General features: G+C 36.1%; 1 protein-coding gene and 1 pseudogene across 3 annotated transcripts in view; both read right to left on the bottom strand.

The window, feature by feature from the left end:
• Positions 1–24,423, bottom strand: part of LOC105465758 (peroxisomal biogenesis factor 3) — a 55,305-nt gene that overhangs the window by 12,568 nt on the left and 18,314 nt on the right. The window contains exons 5-12 of one of the 3 annotated variants that reach the window (XM_071096531.1): positions 23,457–23,581; positions 23,097–23,163; positions 22,940–22,994; positions 22,217–22,385; positions 19,650–19,720; positions 14,737–14,859; positions 8,689–8,785; positions 3,954–4,549 (exon numbers count right to left, since the gene is read on the bottom strand). In XM_071096531.1, coding sequence (XP_070952632.1) covers positions 4,466–4,549; positions 8,689–8,785; positions 14,737–14,859; positions 19,650–19,720; positions 22,217–22,385; positions 22,940–22,994; positions 23,097–23,163; positions 23,457–23,581 — 791 coding nt within the window. In that variant the 3' untranslated portion in view covers positions 3,954–4,465. The other 2 variants (XM_024787888.2, XM_011714337.3) reach the window with 2 other exon arrangements.
• Positions 157–3,079, bottom strand: LOC139363320 (non-selective voltage-gated ion channel VDAC1 pseudogene; annotated as a pseudogene).

Here is a 24,423-nt window from a genome sequence, read left to right as displayed (position 1 = left end):
GAGAGGAAGCATGGCCCTGCTGACACCTTGATTTTGGATTTCTAGCCACCAGAAGTGTGAGAATAAATTTCTCGTTTTAAGCCACTTACGGAGTGGTAATTTGTTACAGCAACTCTAGGAAACTAATAGTTACCAAATAAATTGATTATACCAGGTGAACTTTTTATGATGATTTTAAGGGCCAATGATCCAAGTGTGAAGAGTTGTAGTTTCCGTGAAAGCCAAGTTAAATACTTTGGAAAGACTAGATAAAAGTTTGTTGACTTTAAAAATTAATAATAATAATAATAATAAGCTATTGGTTAAGTGTGGGCAAAACTGTTCTAAAAGATTGGGGGGAAATATAGTAAAAATCTTCAAGAATTCTGCATCTCTGGTTCACACCTATGGCACCTATGACATTACATGTAGTTTGTACAAGAAAGATAATTAGATTACAAGCTCCAGTTTGTAATCCCAGCTACTTGAGAGGCTGAGGTGGGAGGATCCTTGAGGCCAGGAATTTAAGAAAGATAATTAGAGAACATCTATCAGCAGACCTATATGGGAAAGCAGCTATGCTGTACCACACTATGTCACCAACAGCCCAACTGAGTAGACCTACACTAAAAAGTTAGAAAAAACCTGGATCCTATAGTAAATAAGTGATAAATATAGAACATTTAAAGTTAAAATGTCTATAGATGTATTTTTTATGACATCCTGATCTACCTAACTTTTTAGATTAACTAAACTAAAGGTTTCTGATGAGAGGGCTCCTGCTATACTATTAGAAAGCAGATATGTACTATCTAAGACCAATTAACTTTATTTTTATATTTATTCATTTTTTTGAGACAGAGTCTCACTCTGTCGCCCAGGCTGGAGTGCAGTGACATGATCTCAGCTCACTGCAACCTCTGCCTCCCAGGTTCAAGTGATTCTCCTGCCTCGGCCTCCCAAGTAGCTTTACATACATGTGGTTTTTACCTTGTCGTCTCTTCCACTGCCACAATAATACAGATGCGTATGATTCCAGGAGATAATTTTCAGCTGATCAAATTTGTATCTTACAAGGCCACACCTGTTTAGTCTCAAATTTTTCCTGGATGAAATCCTGGGTTAATTTTATTGGAAGAGATGCGTGCCCATTACACACACATTCCCTAATTTCCCAAAATGCTATTTTTCATTTACCCTATTAAAAATGAGAATATCATATTTTGTCAAATTTTGGAAAGAAGCATGTTCCCTCCTCTCCACCTCCACTTTTTTTTTTTTTTTTTTTTCCAGACACGGTCTCACTCTGTCACCCAGGCTAGAGTGCAGTGGTGCAATCATAGCTCACTGCAGCCTTGACTTACTGGGCTCAAGTGATTCTCTCACCTCATCACTGCAAATAGCTGGGACTATGGGCACATGCCACTGTGCCTGACTAATTTTTTTGTAGACAGAGGATTTTACCACATTGCCCAGGCTGGACAATTATCTTTTTTTTTTTTAAGTTTTCAATATTTTGCTCGAGATTTTTTTTTTTTTTAAAGTTAATTACAGCATTTGAAGAAGAGGATCTAATTCCACACAAAATGGAAGACTCTAAAATGTATCCATTAAACTGCTAAAAAATAAATAGAGTGGTGAGAATACCACATAAGCCCAATTTAGATTCTGAGTGCTGTCACCTGTGATTACAATTATACAGACTCTTCCAAGCTTATAGCTGGAGCTCCTGGAAGCTATTTTATACTCTGACGCAAGGACAAAAAAAAAAACACAACTCAGGAAGGAATTAAGTCCTGAATTATTGGTTTCATCACATTCACCCTCTCTACCCCAAAACTGCACAAAAGAAACAGTGACCACACCCTGTAGATCTTTTTGTGTAAAAGAGGTAATGAAGAACTGGGATGGGAACAAGTCATGAAGATCTGTCTTACAAAGGTCCCTTTCAGGTAAGTTTGTACACACCATCACGCAACGAGCCTCTCATCAATTATGGTTAGGAAACCAGGTTCAATTCTCAGGAAATCCCAATTTCATTCATTTACTCAATATGAATTTACAAGGTGCCTATATATTATCAGCTTCCACTTGCAGCCATTTCTAGATAAAAAAGAAACCTGGCATCTCTACAGGGGCCACCAAGTTCCCCAAATCTACCACTGAAAGGACCTTTTTGGAACTGGGTTTCTTCTGTACCTCTGAAAGGGTAACACCTTAAAGCTGAATCATCTTTAACTTGGAGGTCCAACATGACATTTAGCAATACTTGCAACCCAGACATACATTAAAAGATACACTAAATTCTGAAGGCAGCTATGCTGCAAAATGATTTAAACAATTCTACAGCATTAATTTATGCTTGAAATTCCAGTCCTAGACCAAGTTTGTGGCCACCAGCATAGATGTTCTTGCCACCCAGGAGAGCTGACAGTGTCAGTTTGATACCTGGCTTTAGGCTTTGAGTGTATCCTAAACCTATCAGGCTGGAGTTGTTCACTTTAGTGGAGAAGTGGGCTTTAGGGTCGATCTGATACTTGGCTGCTATTCCGAAGTGAGTGTTACTGTTTCCTGCTGTCCCAGAGAAACTGACAGCAGTCTCCAACTTCTTGCTCACCTTCTGGTAATTGGACCTGCCAAACTGTCCTGTCATTCACATTAGTGTGAAGCTAGAATTCAGTCTTGTGGCCAACCGCAAAGTTGCTCTGCGTCACTCAGGACTTCGTGGTCTCAAAATTCACCTGGTAGCCGGCCAGCCAACCCTCATAACCCAGCACTTACAGCGCCTCGGACTGAAGGCCCAGCAACGTCCAAATCCATGTCGCAGCCCAGGTTAATGTGCTCCCGCTTGTATCCTGTCTTGATTTTAGCATTTTCCCCCCAGTGTTAGGGGAGAAGGATGAATGGAGGGTCAGCTTCAGTTCACATGTTAACTGATCTCCCATAGTAATCTCGGTGCCTAGAGTGTTGTCAGTGTTCCATTTCCTTGTAAATGTCAGGCCATATTCGCTCTATCTCTACGTGGTTTCCAGACTGCCTGTCACATTGGTGGTCTAAGTGTTGGCTGAGCCTGAGCTTGTAAATTCCAATCCATTCTAAGATTTTGTTTTCAAATCAGGTTTTATTAAGCCAAATCCATATCCCTTGGTGAAGACATGCTTGGCAGATTTGCCAAGATTAGCATATGTGAGTGGCACAGCCATCTTCTGCTCAGAGACAATGCCAGTGGGCTCAGAGGTCTATGTTGAGGGCTATGGCTCCGCTACCTATTTTTAAAAACATTCTAGACACAAACTCCCTAGCAGTCAGCTCCAGGCCTGGCCGGCCTTAGAAGAGACCTCATAATTTATTTTCTACCTTCTACTGTTCAGCTACATGTTATATTGGAGGAACATAAAACAATGTTACTGAAAATATATGTCAACATACTAATGATACATAATGATTTATTTACTTTTGCCCTAATTACCCTTCTAAATGAAGAATTACAGATGTATTACTAGAGACAATGAATTATTTCTTCTCCAGAAAGTAAAGCTATTTGCTTTTTACTAAATGAACAAGTTAACAACAACAAAAAAGCACCAAGTACATGACCAATTAAAATGAAACTTAAACTAGCATGCTCTCTCTTCCGAAATAATAACAAAAATGCTATGGGATAAGTAAATTAATAGCTGAAAAATATTAACTCAACAAAATAATATTTTACTAAAATAGTTTATTGCAGTATTCAAAATCAATACAAAGTTAAGTTTTTAAAATTATATAAGTACATACAAATGATTAAAACTATGTAATTAGGTGAGTAAACAGCATCAACACAATTTTAGCCTCTAAATCAATATGTAACTTTCTAAGTCTTGCTAATAAAACCTTAAAAAATATAGTGAAGAAATAGCAAAGGAAAAATAGTTCATCATAGTTGTTGAAATTTACTACTTCCATAAGAATAAAAAAGTCCTCCATCAAGGTATATTTGAAACAAATAATTTATTATTTTGAAGGGTAGCTAGAGAAAAGTAAGATTCACTTCTGTTTACAGCGGTCTAGGGAACATTATAATTAAACAGCGTATTTTCCCAAAATTCACATATTCTAGACCTATGTCTCCAACAGATATTTTTCCTCAGTATTAATATGGCAAAGTACACTGAATTTCATATTCATATATATATGTATATAAAATATCTACATTGATTTTTAGTCAGTTTGGAACGAATGTCCATGTGTAACAAATCATTAACAATTCTGATATTTGCACACGTGTACATATATGTGCCCACAAAAACTGGTCTGTTGATGAATCTAAAAAAATATATTAAGATGCCAAATAAATTGATTTCATTATGAAATGAAGACTTTTATTAAGAATATATTTTATCAGACATTTTGATAACAAACTGTTACTCTAAGTATAGGTGATTTACCCAGTGTATTTTAAAAAGTAAACGAATCCCCACTGTAGTTTTTCTTGAAGGAAAAATCATTTCTCCAGTTGCTGAGGGGTACTAAAAGCTTCATACACATTAGCAGCAAAGTCTTTCACTTGCTCCATTGTCAACAGATCCTAGCAAAGATGATAATGTAACATTATAGTTTGCAAAAAGTATACAAAATTTGAATTAATTTCTGCAATCAAGGGATGAATTCAGTTCTAAGTTTTGTGGTAAAGGCCAAGAGGCAAACCATTTAAGAAAATGAGTAGTTTTTCTTGTAATAAATTCTAGAAGATAGTTATTATTTAGGTTCTTATATGAGGGATGATGGTATCATAAGCGTTCAAGTGTGACTTTGAGGGACAAAAACCCCAAATAGTCTTCAAATGAATTTTTGTGTATGTCAAGTGCTAGATAAGTATCTGTTGAATAAATAACTATAGGAGTAAAGGTACTTTTGCTGGAAGCTGACACAACATGGTTAAGGGCATATTACTTTCTAGAAGATCTAACATACGGTATGAATATAGGTAGCAAGTGCATATTTTACATATACACACATACATGAACCACACATACACTATAGTGTAAGGGTTCTTAACACCCCAAGGGATTTGCGAATGTAAAGATAAGAAAAAACTACATCTTCATTTTTATTAACTTCTAACCAAAATCTGGTATCTCTTTCAATTATGAATGTAGGCAACAAACTGTGATGATATTAGCAGGTTGTATGACTTTGTCTTCAATAGAAATCACAGGCAGTTTCATGTCATATGACAGTTGTGGAAGTTATCAGAACTCTCATTATATCTTCGTATTTAATGCATGAATAAAGAAGCAATACTGCTATATCATAAACTTAATTTTAAAAGAAATTTTGAAAACTATATATAATTGCTTTCCTTTAATTATGTATTTTACTGTATGCACTTATACATATTGTTCTGAGAAGGGGTCCATAGACTTCACCAGCCTGTGAAAGGGTCCATGACAGAAAAGGTTGAGAGCCTCTGAAATGTGAAGGAAACCTGGCCCTAGTGATCTCTGTTTCTTAAGTATCAGAAAATCCAAGTGAGGTTTAGACATGTCCTAATCTCAATCAATTCATGGTTAAATTATCTCGTCAGAGAATTTGATGTTATTTAGTTTCAAGTATTCAGTCTAGGTGTTCAATGAAACAGGTTTAGATCAATGTTTCTCAAACCAGAATTTACAGACATGCTTTCAGGGGCCCAAGAATTTGAGGGGAAATTTTGTGTTTTGATTTCTGTGAAAATGTAAAGAAAACTCAAGCACGCTCTTGATTATTGAGAGGATAAAACATATAACCTACTGTTGTTCCTGATTTTAGGGCATGTTTATATTTACGCTCTTATTGGCTTTAAGTAACATTACTTTAACTGTCTTGTGCTAATGAGAAAAGAACAGAGGCAGAAAATCTTTCAAATGAAGGCCAAATCATGTACAAATACATGATACAAATGAAGCTTTCAGAATAGTTACAGTAGATTAAAAAATAATAATAATAATAATAGCAAGTCAGCTTTAGAAAATGCAGGCTGAATGCTCAACAGCATGAACAGCAGCAGACAGGTCCACATTCACTTTGGTACAACAAATTATTAACAGTAGCCATCAGCCATATTATAGAACAATCTACTTATTTTTCGTAATTTAGATTATACTTGATAATAAAACTGCTTTGGTTTCGAGTTATGAAAAAAACTCTAATCTTTTTTTTTTTTTTTTTTTTTGAGACGGAGTCTCGCTCTGTTGCCCAGGCTGGAGTGCAGTGGCGCGATCTCGGCTCACTGCAAGCTCCGCCTCCCGGGTTCCCGCCATTCTCCTGCCTCAGCCTCCCGAGTAGCTGGGACTACAGGCGCTGCCACCAGCCCGGCTAGTTTTTTGTATTTTTAGTAGAGACGGTGTTTCACTGTGTTAGCCAGGATGGGCTCTATCTCCTGACCTCGTGATCCACCCGCCTCGGCCTCCCAAAGTGCTGGGATTACAGGCGTGAGCCACCGCGCCCGGCCGAAAAAACTCTAATCTTAAGGATCTTATCGAGTTTTTAATTTATACACTAAAAATGATTTAAACACTGGAGGACTGTGGTATATCTGGGTACATTGTATGTGAGGTGTATGGACAAGTCTCAGAAACACTACCATTGTAGTGCAAAAGCAGCCATAAACAACACATAAACCAATGGGCATGCTGTCACCCAACAAAACTTACAAAAGCTGGTGCTTGGCTGGATTTGGCTCATAGGTCATAGTTAGTTTATATCAGCTTTATAATAAAGACTTCAATCTGTTCAAATACTGTATCCTGATGCAGCTTCCAGGATGTTTTCAGTAGTCTGAGATAAAAATTATGTATCACAGGGTTGGTTCACATTATAAAAGCTATTTCCTCATGTTAATCTGAAAGCAATCTGAAATAATTTATCTCCTGCTTATGTTATTTGAAAGCTATTTGAAAATAATTTGAAAAAACACCTTTCTCGATTGTTTTCTGATTCTCCCATTCCCTACCTTTACGAACTACCATCCTAGTATCTTCTACCACAGGGGTCAGCAAAGTACAGCCTGTGGGCCAAATCCACCGCTGCCTGATTTTGTATATAAAGTTGTGTTGAAACAGCCACACTCTTTTGTTCATGTATGTTTCTGACTGCTTTCACACTGCTAGAGCAGATATGAATAGTTTCTGTAGAGAATGTATGTTGCATAAAGTATGTACTATCTGGCCCTGTACAGTTTGCCAACCCCTGTTCTACAGCATTCCCACAATAGGCTCTCCTACACACCATTGTAGTTGAAGTAATAGCAGTAATTTGAAAGGATTAATTTTATGTAAATTAACATTCTAATCAAGGCAAAGAAAGGCTTTACAAAAAGATAAGTGGAAATAGTAGAGCACACGTTAAGAAGACCACTTGGTATTTTAACTCATAAATTATAGTCTAAAAAATTAAACTATAATTGTTATAGCCTTGTCAATCAATGGTCTAGTATATACATTTAATATACATCCAGTTACACTAAAAAACTTTACTAAACATTAGTATCAATGGTGTTTTTACTGTACTGAAACATTTGTTTTTATTATCAATTATATCGATTTTAATTAAAGTGTACTGCATAAAATTTAAGCATTAAGGTTGATGATGCTTTATGCTTGGCTGTCATTTCCACTTGTCTGTCAAAATGAACAGCCTACTGGCCAAGTCAGGGACTTCTCCAGAAGAGGACAAAGGTAAAGGTAAAGTTTAAATGCCCCAAGTTATGACCTTTTTCTCACATTGATATAGATGTGAAGCTTAAAATTCAGTAAAATGAGATCAGTCTTATTCACTATTTCTTCTGCAACATGAGTGCCCAGCTCTTATGAGTGAGAAAGAGAACAGTGCGTGTGAAGGACAGGCTGATGACACCACAGTGAAAGGAGGAAACAAACTCTTAGTCTCAGTGCTCTCCACATTATCAAGAGTAAAAAGTCTACAGAGAGGATACACTAAACTATCTGAGACAAGTTACACTAAGAAGACGTCAGCTTTATTCTTAGGCCATAGGGTCTCTTCTCATTGTACATTATTGAAGCAGTTTGCAATTGGTATTGCAAACAATTTTTTTAACTTATAACACAGTTTTCAAGTTTGCACATGACTCAGAAATTCAAAGTTATTTTGTTTATAATATCTGTCTGACTCAATGAATTAGTGAATTACTCAATGCATTCCAAATGGAAATGAAGAAAGAAGACGGACTTATAGGTAGTCTGATAAAACATTTAAATGACCCACTGTTTATGGAACTTTTAGTGAGCATATTATTGATGCACTATTAACAGTTACATTTTATTAATCACTAAAATGACTTACTTCTCCAAAAATTTTTTTAGTTTTCCTCAAAATGTATAGAATGGGATCCTTGATCTGCCTCAAGGCTCAATCTTCTTATCAGCACAACTTAATGCAAAACATTCATGCTATATAAATTCAACTGACCACTATAATATACCTGGTCTAAAATGTAGTCCCACAGTGTTGGACTACAACACGGAGAAAGATACTCCAAACTTACACATTTGCTATAATCCATTATTACTCTCATGGGACACTCTACCACACTCTACATGTAGTTCCAAGTTCTGTGTTTTTTTGAAAAAACATCTCAGCAGAGAATGTAAGTTTATCTTAGACACACATGACCACCACCCATGAATACAATTTGCTTTTAATAACACTCCCAAGCTTTCTCCTTACCTGAACAAAATGACTAGGTGTTTCACTGCAAACTGAATGGATCTGTCCGTTTACTATTGGAATTATCTTAGCTAAAGGCAGGCTGACACTGGAAAGACTGAAAAATCATCACAGTAATGATTACTTTCTGAAATGACCTCATAGGACTTTAACATCTTAATTATAAAAGTAATACATAGCCATTGAAAAATATTTTTGGAAATCTATTAAAAAGGAAAAAAACCCCACAATTCTATCGCTTAGAAATAACAACTCTAATTGACATCATGACCAATGTCTTCTGGCTTTTTTTTTTACACATCTTTGTTTTGTTGTGTCTACCAAAAACCTCTAACCTCCTAAGCATACTGTTTTTGCAGTTTTATTGTTATGAGTATTTTCCATCTTATTAAAAGTTCTAAAGTGTTTGTCTGATTGTTTTTTAATGACTATACAGTAATCTGTCCTCTAGCTGTGACAATTTATATCATGAGCTCCCTAGAGTTGGGTATTTCAGTTTTTGCCTAAATTTTCTTAATCTAAATAACTTTTTGTATAAACATGAAATCACTGGGTCAAAGGGTATGACTGTATCTGCTCCATTATGCCTTCTTTCAACATCCAACATTATCCTTTTCTTTAATCTTTCTACATCTGATAGGTGAAAATGGTATCTTACAGGTTAAATATGCATTTCTCTTAATTACTAACAATGCTGGGTATTTCCCCCCCCTTCCAGTGAACCACACCATTATCTATCAAGCTCTAGAAGCAGAAAACATGGGCATCATCCCTGGCACTTCTTTCTCTTGTCTATATCCAATCAGATATTCTAAAGATTTCTCAAAAGAAATCTTTTAATGATCTTAAAATCTTTTGAAAATCCTTGTCACTTCTTTCTCTTGCCTATATCCAAATAAAGAAGTGCCAAGAATTCTTCCCATTGCCAAACAGATTCCAAGCTGAGCAATTATCTCTTGCCTGGACTACAGCAACAACTTTTTAACTTGTTAGAGCACAACATTTGTTGGATGCATAAATGAATACATGTATGTATCACTGTATGTATGTGATATAATGACTTAAACAACAGGACTCATTTTTGTGTTGGGCTTGTATATTTAGTCTTATTAAATATGACATCTCATACATTTCAACCTAGGGCTGCACTAGAAATTTCCTGTTAAATATCATGCAAGTGCCGAAGCTAGGGTGTACAACCAGTGTGCTATGCTGAGATTTGAGGCAATGCTTAAAAAAGAATAATGGATGTGGGAAGATTTATGTATTCCTGAGGGAAGCAGGCATTATTTTTTTCATGGTACCTTTGTAGCATTTCTCAAAATCTATCATGATTTTGATTACTTGATTGCTCTGTCTCTCCCTCACTATCATGGAAGCTCCATGAGGTTACATACCATGTCTATCTTACGTACTGTATTGTCCCAGCACATAGTAAAGGGTCTTGTGTACAGTGGACATCCAATACATACTTGTTGAATTGATTAATAAGTCTTCATTCATCCACTGCTGTGTCTTGCCCCAATCCCTGTTTCCCCAATTCCTTCTCCACAAAGCAGTCAAAGAAATCATACAATGTAAATTCCATTACATCACTTTCCTGCTCAAAACTCTCCAGCGGCCTTCCAGTGTTGTCAGATGACAGCCATATCTGTATGTGCTGCGTTTTCCAGCTTTGTCTGACACCACTCTTCTTCTAGTTCTAGAAGTGTTCAGCTACCACCCCAGCCTCTTTACAGGTCTTAAAACGTACTTAGGTGGCTTCAAAATCTTTGCCGTGTGGCTTCTGCCCAGAATGTCAACTGCCCCACTGCTGTCTAGGGTCATATTTAATCGCTTCCAATCTTAGTTCTCAGTTCAAATTATTTCCTCAGGAAAACTGCTTGACTGTCCACTTTTGTTTAAATTTTTCTATTATATGTTCAGTGTTCTTCTCCTTTATAACACTTCTCATACTTTATACGATTATATTTACTATTTCCCCAACTAGACTGTAAGATCCATGGGAACACAAACCTAATACAGTGCCTGATTCATAGCATGTGTTCAATAAATCTTAGATTAACAAATTGGCCATTTCCATCTGCTCTTTTGTGAATTATCTGTGCCTCTGATGCACATTTTCTACGAAAGAAAATTTGTCTTTCCTTAGGTGTTTGCTCCCTTAATTGATGTGCAAAAGTTCTGCATATAACGTCATTACACTCATGTATTATATACATATATATACACACACACAGAGCAAACATTTCCTCCTATATATTATTTGCATTTAATATTGATGAAAAGCTTAAAAGCTTGTTTGATCTATAAGTTTTAAAAATTACACAGTCAAACCTATCCTTATTTCATATAAAGTTCCTTACTTTCATTCTTAGAAATACCTTCTCCGTCTTGAGGTCACATAAAGATTCACCTGTTTTCGATCAGTTCATTTGATTTTACTTAGTATATTTAAAGGTTTAAACCTCCTGAATTTTATTAGTCATTGTAAAATGACTAATTGTTATTTGTCTTACTAACGTACATTTTGCCCACAATCATTACTAACATCCTACATATTTTAGGGCTACTTCTGGATTGTATATTCTATTTCACTGACTTACCTATTATTTTATGAGTAACATTAATAATTATACCTGATATTATATATTATACAGGAAAAGCATATTCATTGCTCTTCTTTTCCAGTAATTGTTTAAACATTCTCACTCCATTATTCCTCCAGATTACCTTTATTATCATCATTTGTCAGGTTTAAGATGAAAAAAATCAACCATCCTCTAATCTCCAATAGAATTTTGATAATATTTTGATTATAGATTAATTTTGGAAGGTTAATTTTACACTTTTTAGTTGATTCTCTTGGGTTTCTAAGTATAAAGTCTGTCACCTTCATGTAACAATAGCATTTTCTTCTCCCTTTTCAAAGTTGGTATCATTTTTAAAGATAGCATGAGTTTAACTTAGAAAACCAACAGTCAACTAACAGTTTATTAAAATGGTAAGAACACTCAGTAAATTGTCTATTTTCCTTCTTTTTTCACTATCCAACAGTAAAAGTTACCTATTTTCAAGATATAAGTATAGAAAAAAATCAGTTGCTTTCCTTAATTGGATCTCAACATTGGTCTTCTTCTAGCCTTACTCCATTAGATAGAATAATAGAATGACGCTGAATAATCCGTCAATAGTGACCATCTTTATACTGTTTTTGAACTTAATGGAAATCATTCTAGTTTTACTGTTAAGTATATTAGCTTTTGATTTCAAATACTCTTTTTTATTTTTTACTTTTAAGAGACAGGGTCTTGTTCTGTCACTCAGACTGGAGTACAGTGGCATGATCATAGCTCACTGTGGCCTTCAACTCCGGGGCTCAAGCAATCCTCTTGATGGTTTTTAAAATTTTTGTAGAGAGGGCATCTTGCTATGTTCCACAGGCTGGTCTTGAACTCCTAGCCTCAAGCAATCTTCCTGCCTTGGCCTCCAAAAGCATCGGGATTACAGATGTGAGCTATCACACCTGACTCAAATATTATTTTATTACATAAAAATGTATTTTTTATTTCTAGTAAGAGGTTTTATTCATAATAAATGTTGTTTTATTGAATGTCTTTTCAGCAACACTGAAGATAATGTTTTTTAATCTTATTAGCTTATTAATGTTATGGATTACCAAAACAGCTTTTCTAGTTTTAACTCTCCTTACATTCTTAAACCTTAATTAATCATAGTGTTGGAGAATAATTAAAATTAAAAATCTAAAAATCTATCTCAGATAGACATTATTGAACACCTGGCTTTACCACTTGACCTGAAGTAATTTAATTTTTCTGTGTCTTAGTCTCCTCACCTGGAAAATGAAGAATACTAGCACGTATTTCCTAGGATTATTGTAAGAATTCAATGAGATATATTCCGAAAAATACCTATCATCAAACTAGCACATGGAAAAAGTATTAGCTGCCATTATTATTGTAATATACCGCTGGTATATTACACTTTTGACTTTTAAATATCCATTATACATGATATTATATGCATATGTAATACCTATAATACATATATGTTGCATATTTTTATATACATATATATAAAAAATCAAAGCCTTTATTAGTTCATTTTTCAGTTGATTCTCTTCAGAGGTCTGGCTTATTAATCATAATACACATAAATAATGTACTTTGTGTCTTTGCCAATAGTTAAAAACCTTACTTCTGTCTTTTTTTTTGGCGGGGGGTTCTCACTCCTTTGTCCAGGCTACAGTGCAGCAGCACCATCACGACTCATTGCAGCCTTGACTTCCCGGGCTCAGGTGATTCTCCCACTTCAGCCTTCCAATTAGCTGGGACCACAGGCATGTGCCATGTGCCCAGCTAATTTTTATAGTTTTTGTAGAGATAGGGTCTCTCCCTATGTTTCCCAGGCTGGTCTTGAACTCCTGGGCTAGTGTAATCCGCCCGTCTTAGCCTCCCAAGGTGCTGGGATTACAGGCCTTAGCCATTTGTTTTTTCTTTACTTACTATGATGGCTAGACTTTCACAACATATTAAACAATGATGGCAATAGGCTTGATGGAAATGTTTCTAGCGTTCAATCATGGAGCATGAAGTTGATTATTGAAATGAAATAGAAAAACTTATATAGAAAATATATACTGAGTGCCTTGTATGAGTAAAGAGATATGAAATGGCACAAGATAGTCTTTGACTTTTGAGAGGAGGCTTAAAATGTAATTGAGGAATAAAACTCCAATTCAAGGTAGCACATGTAGGTTGTATATGAAAGTGTAGATAATGAATTCTATAGCTCAGAAAACAAACGCCATCATGGCTGATGTGGCTGTAGTATAATTTTTACAATTCTTCAGTGTACAAAATCACGTATGTGCTTATGTTAAAATAACTATTATAATTACATATCACCACTTGCGAAATAACGAATATCTTGCTATATACAGGTTATAGTGAAATTTTATTAATTGAGCACCTTGATTTATACAGTATATAGGATTGGTCTTGAGCCGAAATTTATTTTTGTACAACTTAAACATTTTTTTAAGACTTTAGATTGATATTTAAATTACTTCAGAAAACAAACTTTATGTCTGTAAGCATTCCAAATGCTTAATGTCAATGTCAAATTAATCTTTTCTGTACAATAAAGAAGGGTCTCAGAGAATCGGGTAAATAACTTCTGGCCCTATGCATTTAAGAATTAAATTGGATATCGCACATACATATTGCCTATCAATTACTGTGTCCCCAATTAAAAAAAAAATTTTAAAGCTACTTCAAAGAATGTGTCTCAAATTTTAATGAATGAGTTTACAGTCAGTCAACATTAGTTTAGTACCCGTTATATTCTGAGTTTTGATATAAAAAACGGCAAAATAGAAATCCTTAAAGAGTGTAAATTCTAATATGAGACCAAAGATACTTGTGTTGGGATAATAAAGATAAAAAAAACCGTAAGATACCTTCTGGCATACAGAAGTCCATGATTTAGTAATAGTTATGATTAAAATCACTAACAATTGCACTAACTAAATGTTCCTAATTCTATAATAAGGACTGGAATGAATATATTTAAGTATTTGTAGAACTATAGGAGCTAATTCATCAAATGAGAATCTACACCAACAATGCCCGGTTATTATAAAGACCAAAGTATTGAATTTTGCAGACCAAAATGGCCTGCAGTAATGGAATAACATTAGAGAATGCATTAAAATTAAAATACATTGTGAGTTTTGTATTATAAAGTGTTAAAAAAAAAACAATAATTGGAATTCAACTTATAGAAAGGTAATTTCACAACTTAAGTACTTCGATATAGTGGCAAAGTTTTTGGAAGACTGCAAGTTTTAATACTGAAACCAAGAAGGAGCTTCTGCTAGTGAAGAAGTTGTTGGTTTAACAGAGTTTAATTTGTTAAAAAATAAGGCACTCGAATTTACTAGGTTTGTTGTTATCTGGAACAAAAAGGCAAAGCACCATTTTTTTAGAGCATTCATTAGTATAACATTTTTATACGTCATCTTACCTATTCATAGAGTTACCATGTTGCAGGTCCTGTTCAGTAGGTCGAAAGAACTCAGCCATATTGTCTAGAAGTCTACTAAAACCTCGGTTTAAACAGGTATTCAAAACTGTACTAAAATCTGGGCTATATAAAATAGAAGTACAAGTTACTTTTTAGATTCTGAATGGAAGAAGAAAACAAATTCAATAACAATGTGGTTACCTTTGAAAGCCACCAACGTTTTTAGTCATAATCTAATACTGTAAAAATATATCAAGGAGTCAACCTTTAAAAAGTATTTAAAAATGAGCTTATTTAGCACAACATAAGGAGAATATTCATCCACTTCCGATTTTTTTATACTAGTCAGCACTTTGTACAATGAATTTTTTTTTTAAATATCAATACTAGTACTACTAATTTTGAGGAAACTCTTAAATTTCCTTATAGTCATAGATTGGTTGGCTTTACATCCTCTACCATGATATTTCAGTGAGACAGAAAATATTATTATCGTGTACAGATGAGGAACTGATACTTGAAGGAAGAAGAAACTTGACTAAAGGCATGTGATAAGTAAATTGGGGAGCTTGAATATGAGACCAGGGCTTTTTGATCTTAATTATATGCTCTTAGTTCCTCACAAAACTCTTTAATATAAAGAATAATATATAAAGACGCTACGAAAGCTAGAAAATACCTAGTTATGTTCAAGTTTCTTGACTAGAGTGTACATGTGTATGTGTGTATCTTTCTATCTTTTTTCCTTAGTTGTCTCTCTTTTTAAAAGCATTTTAATGGCTTCATTGAAGTAGGACTTAGAGGGCATAAAATTTACCCATTTTAAATGCACAAGTCAATGATTTTTAGTAAATTTGCATAATTGTGCAACTATCGCTACAATTCAATTTTCGAACATTTTTGTCACCCATTAGGCCCATTTCCAGCCAATCCTCATCTCACTCTTAACTCCAGGTAACTATTAATCTACTTTTGGTCTATACAGTTTTCTGGACATTTCATAGAAACAGTCATACACATGTGGTCTTTCGCGTCTGGCTTCTTTCACTTAGCATAATGTTTTGAAGGTTCTTCTATACTGCAGCACGTATCAATGGCTTGTTCCCCTTTTTTGCTACATAGGGCTCCACTGTATGAATACATCACATTTTATACTTTTGTTAGTTAATAGAAATACGGATTGTTTCTACTTTTTGGCTATTGTGAGTAATGGTGTTACAAAATTTCTTAACAAGTTTTTGTCTAGAGATGTTTTCATTCTTTTGGGTGGATACCTAGGAGTGGAATTGCTGGGTTGCATGGTAATTTGGGCTGAACTTTGTTCTTTTAAAGGTAATATGGTAAGGTTCCAAGAAGAAAAATGATTAAGGGGATGGAAGCTGAAGAAATGGAAACTGAAGAAAAGATCATCATAGTACCTACCTCCTACGGTTACTGTAAGGTTTAAGTGAGTTAAGATAGGTAAAGCAGTATAGAACAGTGCTTTGCTGCATAAGCACTCAAAAATGTTAATTTTTATTCTTCTTATTGAATTGAATTCATTTAGGCCAGTGAAAGAAATGAGAAATAGGTAAACTTGCTTCCCATTTCACACACATAAAAACAGAAGCAAAGAGAACTTCTACATACTTGTCCCACCCATCTACCCACTTACATGCATCTGACCTATCCTCAGTCGTCCCTACCTGACTCCTAAACTATTTTACTGTGTATTGAATCTCATTCCTTTCTCCTATTCGAAGTTCTTTGTTCTTAAAATTATCCTGCTTTCCTACATCAATTTCTCCCTCTCCTATCAATTCAGTAAATACTTACTGAGCATCTACTACATGCAAGGCACTGTTCTAAGAGCTGAACATACATTGGTGAACTAAACAGACAAAAATTAGTCAACTCATGGAGTTTAGTAGAAAGGTGTATATAAAAAAATGTTAAAGTCAAAATCTCCTGGCTCCCATATTCCCCTTAAATGCTGTCCTATTTCTCGGAATCTCTCAAAGCAAAATGTTGAAACAGTTGTCTGTGCTTGGTCTTTGCTAAACTCTAATTCTTTTGAATTAGCTTATCTCCACCACTGCTCCTCTGAAACTTCTCAACAAGATCACTCAACAACTCCATCTAATGTTATTTCTCTGTCTTTATCTCCTTTGGCCTTTCAGGAGCATTAGACCCAATTAATCACAGTCTCCTTAAAACATTTCTTCAATTGTCTTCCAAAATACCTCATTATTTTGGTGTTTCTTTTCTTTCGCTGGCAGCTCCTGCTCAGTCTCCTTTGCTGGCTCTTCCCCCGATCCCAAACTCTAAATGTTGGAGTGCTCTATGACTCAATTGTCTTCTAGTCTCTATCTGTTCCTATCCCCATTACTTTAAATACCATATGCAAAGTGATTACTCCCTGCTGGGAGCAAGCCGCGCCCCCCCCCCCCCCCCCGCAAAATCTGGCCATAAACTGGCCCCAAGACTGGCCATAAACAAAATCTCTGCAGCACTGTAACATGTTCATAACGGCCCTAACACCTGCGCTGGGAGGTTGTGGGCTTATGGGAATGAGGGCAAGGAACACCTGGCCCGCCCAGGGCGGAAAACCGCTTAAAGGCATTCTTAAGCCACAAACAACAGCATGACCGATCTGTGCCTTATGGGCGTGTTCCTGCTGCAGTTAACAAGCCTAACCTATTCCTTTAATTCGGCCCATCCCTTCGTTTCCCATAAGGGATACTTTTAGTTAATTTAATATCCATAGAAACAATGCTAATGACTGGTTTGCTCTTAATAAATATGTGGGTAAATCTCTGTTCAGGGCTCTCAGCTCTGAAGGCTGTGAGATCCCTGATTTCCCACTTCAGGCACCTCTATATTTCTGTGTGTGTGTCTTTAATTCCTCTAGCGCCACTGGGTTAGGGTCTCCCCGACAAAGCTGGTCTCAGCAACTCCCAATGTTGTATTTGTAAACTAACTCTTTAATTCCAGACTTGCATATTCAATTGCCAACAGGCATATAACCACTTGGATATGCTTAACACTGCCAAAATGTAAATAGCAACTCCTATTTCCTCAAATGCTCAGCCCCAATACCTAGGAGTCATCCTTGCCTCCTCTTTCATAACCCACACCAAATAATTCCGCAAGTACTAGTGGTTCAATCTAAAAAATAAATCTATTATTTAGCCTCTTGTTATTGCCACCACTGCTACCATCCAGTCCAAACTACAACTGTTTCTTGATTAGAATCCTTCCACTCTTGAAACTGGTTCCCTCCTTCTATTCTTATCTCTTTATAGTCAACTTACCATAGAGAAATGAGGTCTTTTATAAACACAGATGATGTCATTGCCCTGCTTAAAATTCTCCAATGGCTTCCCATACATCAAGAACAAAAAACATTTCTTATCATGGATTACAAGGTTCAACATACTCTGGAGTTTCCATCTCTGTCTCCAATCTCCCTTCCCTATTGCTTTTCTCATTCACTGTGCTCCAGCCAACAATGGCCTCCTTGCTATTCCTTGAACAGGCCAAGCATTAGGATCACTGCAACTGTTCTTCTGCCTTGAACTGTATTCTTCTGGGTTATAAGGTTAACTTCCACAGTATATATTCAGGTCTCTGCTCAAATGGCATCTCCTCAAAGAGGCCTTTTCTGATCAACCTAATACAAACAGCATCCCTGGTCACTCTCTAACCCCTTAACCCGCTTTGTGTTTCATCAACAAAGATATACATACTTGACATTATATCAGATTTATTAGTTTATTATTTTTCTCTCCCACTAACATACAAATTCCAATAGGGATGAAGACCTAGCATTTAGAATAGTACCTAATATACCACAGACAGCCAATACATAGTTAATGAATAATTCAATGAAATAAATGAATTAACTGAATGAACAAATTATTTCTATCTATGAAATGTAGAAATTTCAATCCAAACAAGCTCCTGAGGGTGGAGGACTAGGGCAATACATTTGCCTATAACTGCTAGCATAGTAAAGTAATGGGAGTATAAATCATTGCCTGGGAGGCAGTTGCCAATGAAGTAAGAACAAATACCTGGGAAACACTGATGGCTTTTTTTGTTTTGTTTGTTTGAGACAGGATCTTACTCTGTTGCCCAGGCTGGAGTACAGTGGCACAATTACGGCTCACCATAGCCTCAACCTGCCAGAGCTCAGGTGATCCTTCTACCTCAGCCTCCCGAGTTAACTGGAACCACACGTGTGCACCACCGTGCCTGGCTAATTTTTTTTTCTTTTGTCTAAGATGGGGTTTCTGCCATGTTACCCAGGCTGGTCTTGAACTCCCAGGCCCAAGCAATCTACCCACCTTGGCCACCCAAAGTGCTGGGATTACAGGCATGAGTCACTGCACCAGGTTGGAAACACTGATATTTAAAGGAAAGACAGAGATAGAAGAATCTAAGAAATGATCTGAGAGGTAGGAGAAAAATACAGATTATACTGTCATGAAAGTCATGTGAGCAAAGAATTTCAAGAAAGGCAGTGTCAAGTATCAGAGAAAGGTCAAGCAAGATGAACATTACAGAAGCATTGTAATTCATTCATTTATACAATGATATGGCAAAAGATCACCGATGACCTTCTCCAGAGCTTCATGAAATGATGTGGTGGAAATCTGAATAAGAAAAAAGTGGACATTCCTACTGTAGAAAAACAAAAGACTGGAACTCGATAAATTCAGATAGTAGAGTTAGTAGCTGAGTTACCCTAAGAAATCCCTGCTTTCCTCCAGTTTGAGTAGGAAATCCTATCTAAAGGCTGGGAAACAGAGTCAAAAATTTAATTTTAATATCATATTATACTGACTATATTGTTCAAGAAAAACTAAAAAATGATCTCAAGTACATTCAACTTACACACATATTTTTCCTGTTACATGAAGTATACATACCTTTCCAACATGTCTCTAGTTTCATTGAGAAGTTTAATAGTGGTAATGTCTCGAGGAGAAAGTCCACAGGCCTATAGAATTAAAATGTCACACTTCAGGTTTTCAAACATGAGCATGGGGTTATGATGAAACTAATCACATTCACAAAATAAAGAGTTCAGGAAATCTAAAAGTCTATGTTCTATCAACAATAAAAAATGTTAGATCTCCCTTCCCCCCAAAAAAAACCTGTAATGGTTTATGTGCGCAAATAAGTAGAATTTAAGACATGAGTAAAAGTAAATTACACTTAGTAAGATCTTTGTTTATCTGGCCCTTCTTGGATAGATTTCTAGTATAGTTAGACAAAGAAGAAATAGGTTTTGAGTTTGCAGAGGTCTGGGTTTGTTCTTTTTAAAATTGAATTTCATTATTATTATTTTTTTGAGACAGGGTCTCACTCTGTCATCCAGGTTGGAGTCCAGTGGCATGATCATAGCTTAAGTAACCTTGAATTCCTGGGCTCCAGTGATCCTCCTGCCTCAGCTTCCTAAGTAGCAGTTAGGCTACAGGCACGCGCCACCATGCTAATTTTTCATTTATTTTTTGTAGGGGTATCGTCTGTGTTATGTTTCCCAGGCTGGTCTCGAACTCCTGGCCTCAAGTCATCCTCTTGCCTTGGCCTCCCAAAGCATTTTTTTTTTTTTTTTTAAAGAGACAGACTGGCGTTGCCCAGTCTGGAGTACAATGGTGCAACCAAAGCACACCACAGACTCGAACTCCTGAGCTTAAAAATTCCTTCCTCCTCAGCCTCCTGAGTAGCTGGGACTATAGCTGTGCACCACTATGCCAATCTGGCTGATTTTTAAATTTTAATTTTTTTTTTTTTTTTTTGAGATAGAGTCTGGCTCTGTGGCCCAGGCTGGAGTGCAGTGGCCGGATCTCAGCTCACTGCAAGCTCCGCCTCCTGGGTTTACGCCATTCTCCTGCCTCAGCCTCCTGAGTAGCTGGGACTACAGGCGCCCGCCATCTCGCCCAGCTAGTTTTTTGTATTTTTTTAGTAGAGACGAGGTTTCACCGGGTTGGTCTTGATCTCCTGACCTCGTGATCCGCCCATCTCGGCCTCCCAAAGTGCTGGGATTACAGGCTTGAGCCACCGCGCCCGGCCTAAATTTTTAATTTTTAGAGACAGGATCTCGCAATGTTGCCCGGGCTGGTCCCAAACTCCTGGACTCAAGTGATCCTCCCCGTCAACCTCCTATGTTTTTTTCTTTCATCAGTAAGAGATTTTATCAGGATATGTGTGTGTGTCTTTTTACATCAATCTAGTCTGAGACTCTATGTGTCTTTTCAATCTTAAATTTCAGGTTTTAATTCAGTTCAGTAAGATCTGGTCCATTATTTCTCTCTTCATCTGTTCTTTTGAATTGTTTTCTTTTTGGTCCTGTTTTGAATTTTGAAAACTGTAAATTACTTTAGAGTCCTAAAAAGATTTTTTAACACTCTTATTGCATCTCCTTGAGATTCTATTTTGTAAGCTGTCTCCTGTTTCATTAATTCTGTTCCATCTGTTCTGTTTGATCAGTTTAGTCTCTATCTTTCAAGTTACAGGGTTTCCTTAAATGGGATGCAACATTTTTTTTGGCCTACTCATGAATATAGGATCTCTCAGCACCTAAACAGGTTCATCTTTGGGGTCTCTGGGAATGGGAAATCCTGCAGGCAATGGGAACTCCTGCAGGCAATGTAAACAAGGCATTCTGTTCTAACAGGTCCTCTACGCTGAGGTATGGCATAGGGGGCCTCTCTGTTCTAAGGCTTTTCCAGTTGTCAAGAGCGAGCTGTTCTCCCAATTACAAAGAATGGGTGCAAACCAGCAGACAAATGAAAAACTAGTAATTTAGGAAATGAGCCATATAACCTGCAATCTGGCATTTTTAGTATTCTTAATCAATGAATAACTTATATAACAACTATCTAGGACACACCAGTGTTTAGCAACACTATGGTTGATAATTTTTGGATTAGATCTTGTTGTTTCTCAAGTGGATGACTATAACCTCCTCAGTCCATTTTTGTACTTTCATCATTAACTTTTTTAAAAAGCAAAGGTGATTGTGTTACTGGACTGGTTAAAATCTACCTTTCTTTGTCTACAAATTGGAGTTCAGACTACTTATCTTGGCATACAAAGCTCTTTATAATCTTGCCCTGACCTTCAGCTCTATGTTCTGCTACTTGATCTGATACAAAAATACGCTGTAGCCCACTAATTGAATTTGTATCTTCAGTTCCCCAGGTGTAATAAACATGCCTTACTCATTTTACATACCCAGCATACATCACAGTATGTACTGTCACATACCTGATAATAAAAATGTACTAAGTAGCTAAAATTGTTAAGTGCTTCTAACTAGAAATCGCTCATAATGGCTATTTATTTTCTACGGGGTTTTACTTCAATTATTGAAATATATACCTTTCAATCACTTACCTTTCAAGAGACTCAGAAATCAAAATTTCAAGAGAGAGTAAAATTTTAAAAGTATAGAGTAACTGGTTTGGTTAAATGGTTATGAATTAAGCACCTGCACTGCTAATGGAGTTTCTTCATCTGGCATCATATAATGGCATAATAAAGATTTGGATCCATCTTTATTAATCCAAGAAGAAGACTTATGCTGCTCAACGAGATTTCTGATTTCTTTTAGTTTTTGCTCCAAGTCCAAAAGGGACAAAGAATGTTTAAGAGAAACACTAGAAACAGAGAAAAGGGAATTGGGATAAATCGAAACTATACAACACATCCTACATACACTTGTTTCTTAACAGGCTACTATCTAAAATCTTGTTTCTTCTGCTCACACCTGTACCTGCTGACTGGAATAGAATGGATTAAGAAATCAGCCACCAGTTAAGGGCCATTACTACAGAGCCAAGAAAACTATTTCTCTGGATTTCATAAGAGAATTCCTACTGTAATTATAGATATTACTAGTATAAGTGGGAGGAAAAAGCCTCAGAGGCAGATTTTAAAGTAGGTCTTTTATCTCATGACCCAGATATTTCTGATTTGTATGAAATCAGTCAATTAACAATGAAATATTAAAACTTTCCCCTCTGTATAAAAAGGTTGATTCTGACAAAGAAAATGGATCTCATAACACAATATCCCAGGAAGGTATCTGATTAGATTACAAAGAGTTTCACAAATCACCATTTGTCAAGTCACTGGCTTCACTAGAACAATTCTAATTTTCTTTCATTCATCAGAATCAGGAAGTCAGAAAAGTCAAAGAAAAATGCCTTACCTTCCTAAAATCTTCTGCACAGCTTGTTTAATGACAGTGATCAATTCTGTCAGGCCTATTAAAGAAAAAACAAACCTAAAAGCCTTGCTTAAAAATTCCTCAAAAATACAAATAAATGAATTAAAATTTGTATAAAAGTCACAAATAAGAATCTTACCATCTCCAAGGAGGTGTTGAATACTTGATAAATATTGCTGTTGGACATCTGGGGGAGCAAGAATTGTCTGTACAAAATAGAAATACAGTTAAATTATCCAAGTTTTAAACTGGTAAGTAATGTTTTCAATATAACTGTAGGTGAGATTTTTCAAGATCTGAAGTGATAGGAAAAATAATATTTTTTAACATACCAAAAATTCTAGTTTCAAAGTATAAAAATTATTCATAATACTAAAAGTTCATAATCACATGAAATATAAAAATATTTATTTCACAGAAATTGTTACCAGGATAAATAAGCTAAACTTTGAACCGCTTGAGGGAAAGAACAATGTCTGTTTAAGTCTATTAAACTTACAGTGCCATTTTTGCCAACTGCTGCATTATCCAGGTAAATATATCCACCAATTATGTTTAACTGGACCCGCAAAAGAACAACCAGCATACAAGTACTGTATACAGCCACGATACTTCTTGTGAAACCTTCATAGAGAAAAGAAAACCATTTGGTACTGTGATTAATACAAATGTGTAAAATCATGAACCATCCCTATGGTTATTTTTTCATAAGATGACTTTTAAAAACATATTTACAGTTGTTTCTAGTATAAAAATATATCAATTCAAAATATTTCAGTCTCTCCTTACAAGTTGTTTAATAAAAATTAGGTATGATTCCTTAATTGAAACAATGACCAATAAAATATATTAGGTGAAAGAGGTATATATTATTAGCTTAGAAAGGAAAACAAGGAAAAGTCTGGGAAGCACAAAGAATTGCAGCTTCAGAACTCTTAGTTGTCAGTGGAGCTATTTTCAAGTAAGAGAAGAGGGCTGAGTGTGGAAGAACTCTAGCCTTCAATAGCAGCTCGAGGAGGATGAGCCTGTTTAAGGGTTTAAGGACTACAGGAAGGTACAGAAAGGCTGGGGAAGCTTGGTAAGACAGGCTTCCCAGTAGCCTAGGACCAGGTGTTCAAAAAAGAGGAGAGAGTGAAGGTGTTGACTGCTGCTGAGAGTCCTAGCAGGAGGAAAATGTCCAGTAGATTTGGCAACACAGAAGTTGTTACTGACGCTTGAGAGACCTGCTTGGGTGGAGACACAAGTGGTGGAAGCCAGGCTGTAGTACATCAAAGCATGAGTGGGAGTGAAGAAGAGAAGAAGGGGAATGTAGAAATCTTGGTCATAAGGATTATAAGAAACAATAGGCCGGGAACAGTGGCTCACGCCTGTAATCCCAGCACTTTGGGAGGCTGAGGCAGGCGGATCACAAGGTCAAGAGATTGAGACCATCCTGGCCAACATGGTAAAACCTCGTCTCTACTAAA

The sequence above is a fragment of the Macaca nemestrina genome, chromosome 5, assembly GCF_043159975.1.
Source record: "Macaca nemestrina isolate mMacNem1 chromosome 5, mMacNem.hap1, whole genome shotgun sequence".
In the NCBI taxonomy this organism is placed as follows: domain Eukaryota; kingdom Metazoa; phylum Chordata; class Mammalia; order Primates; family Cercopithecidae; genus Macaca; species Macaca nemestrina.
This window is presented reverse-complemented; position numbering and strand designations above follow the sequence as displayed.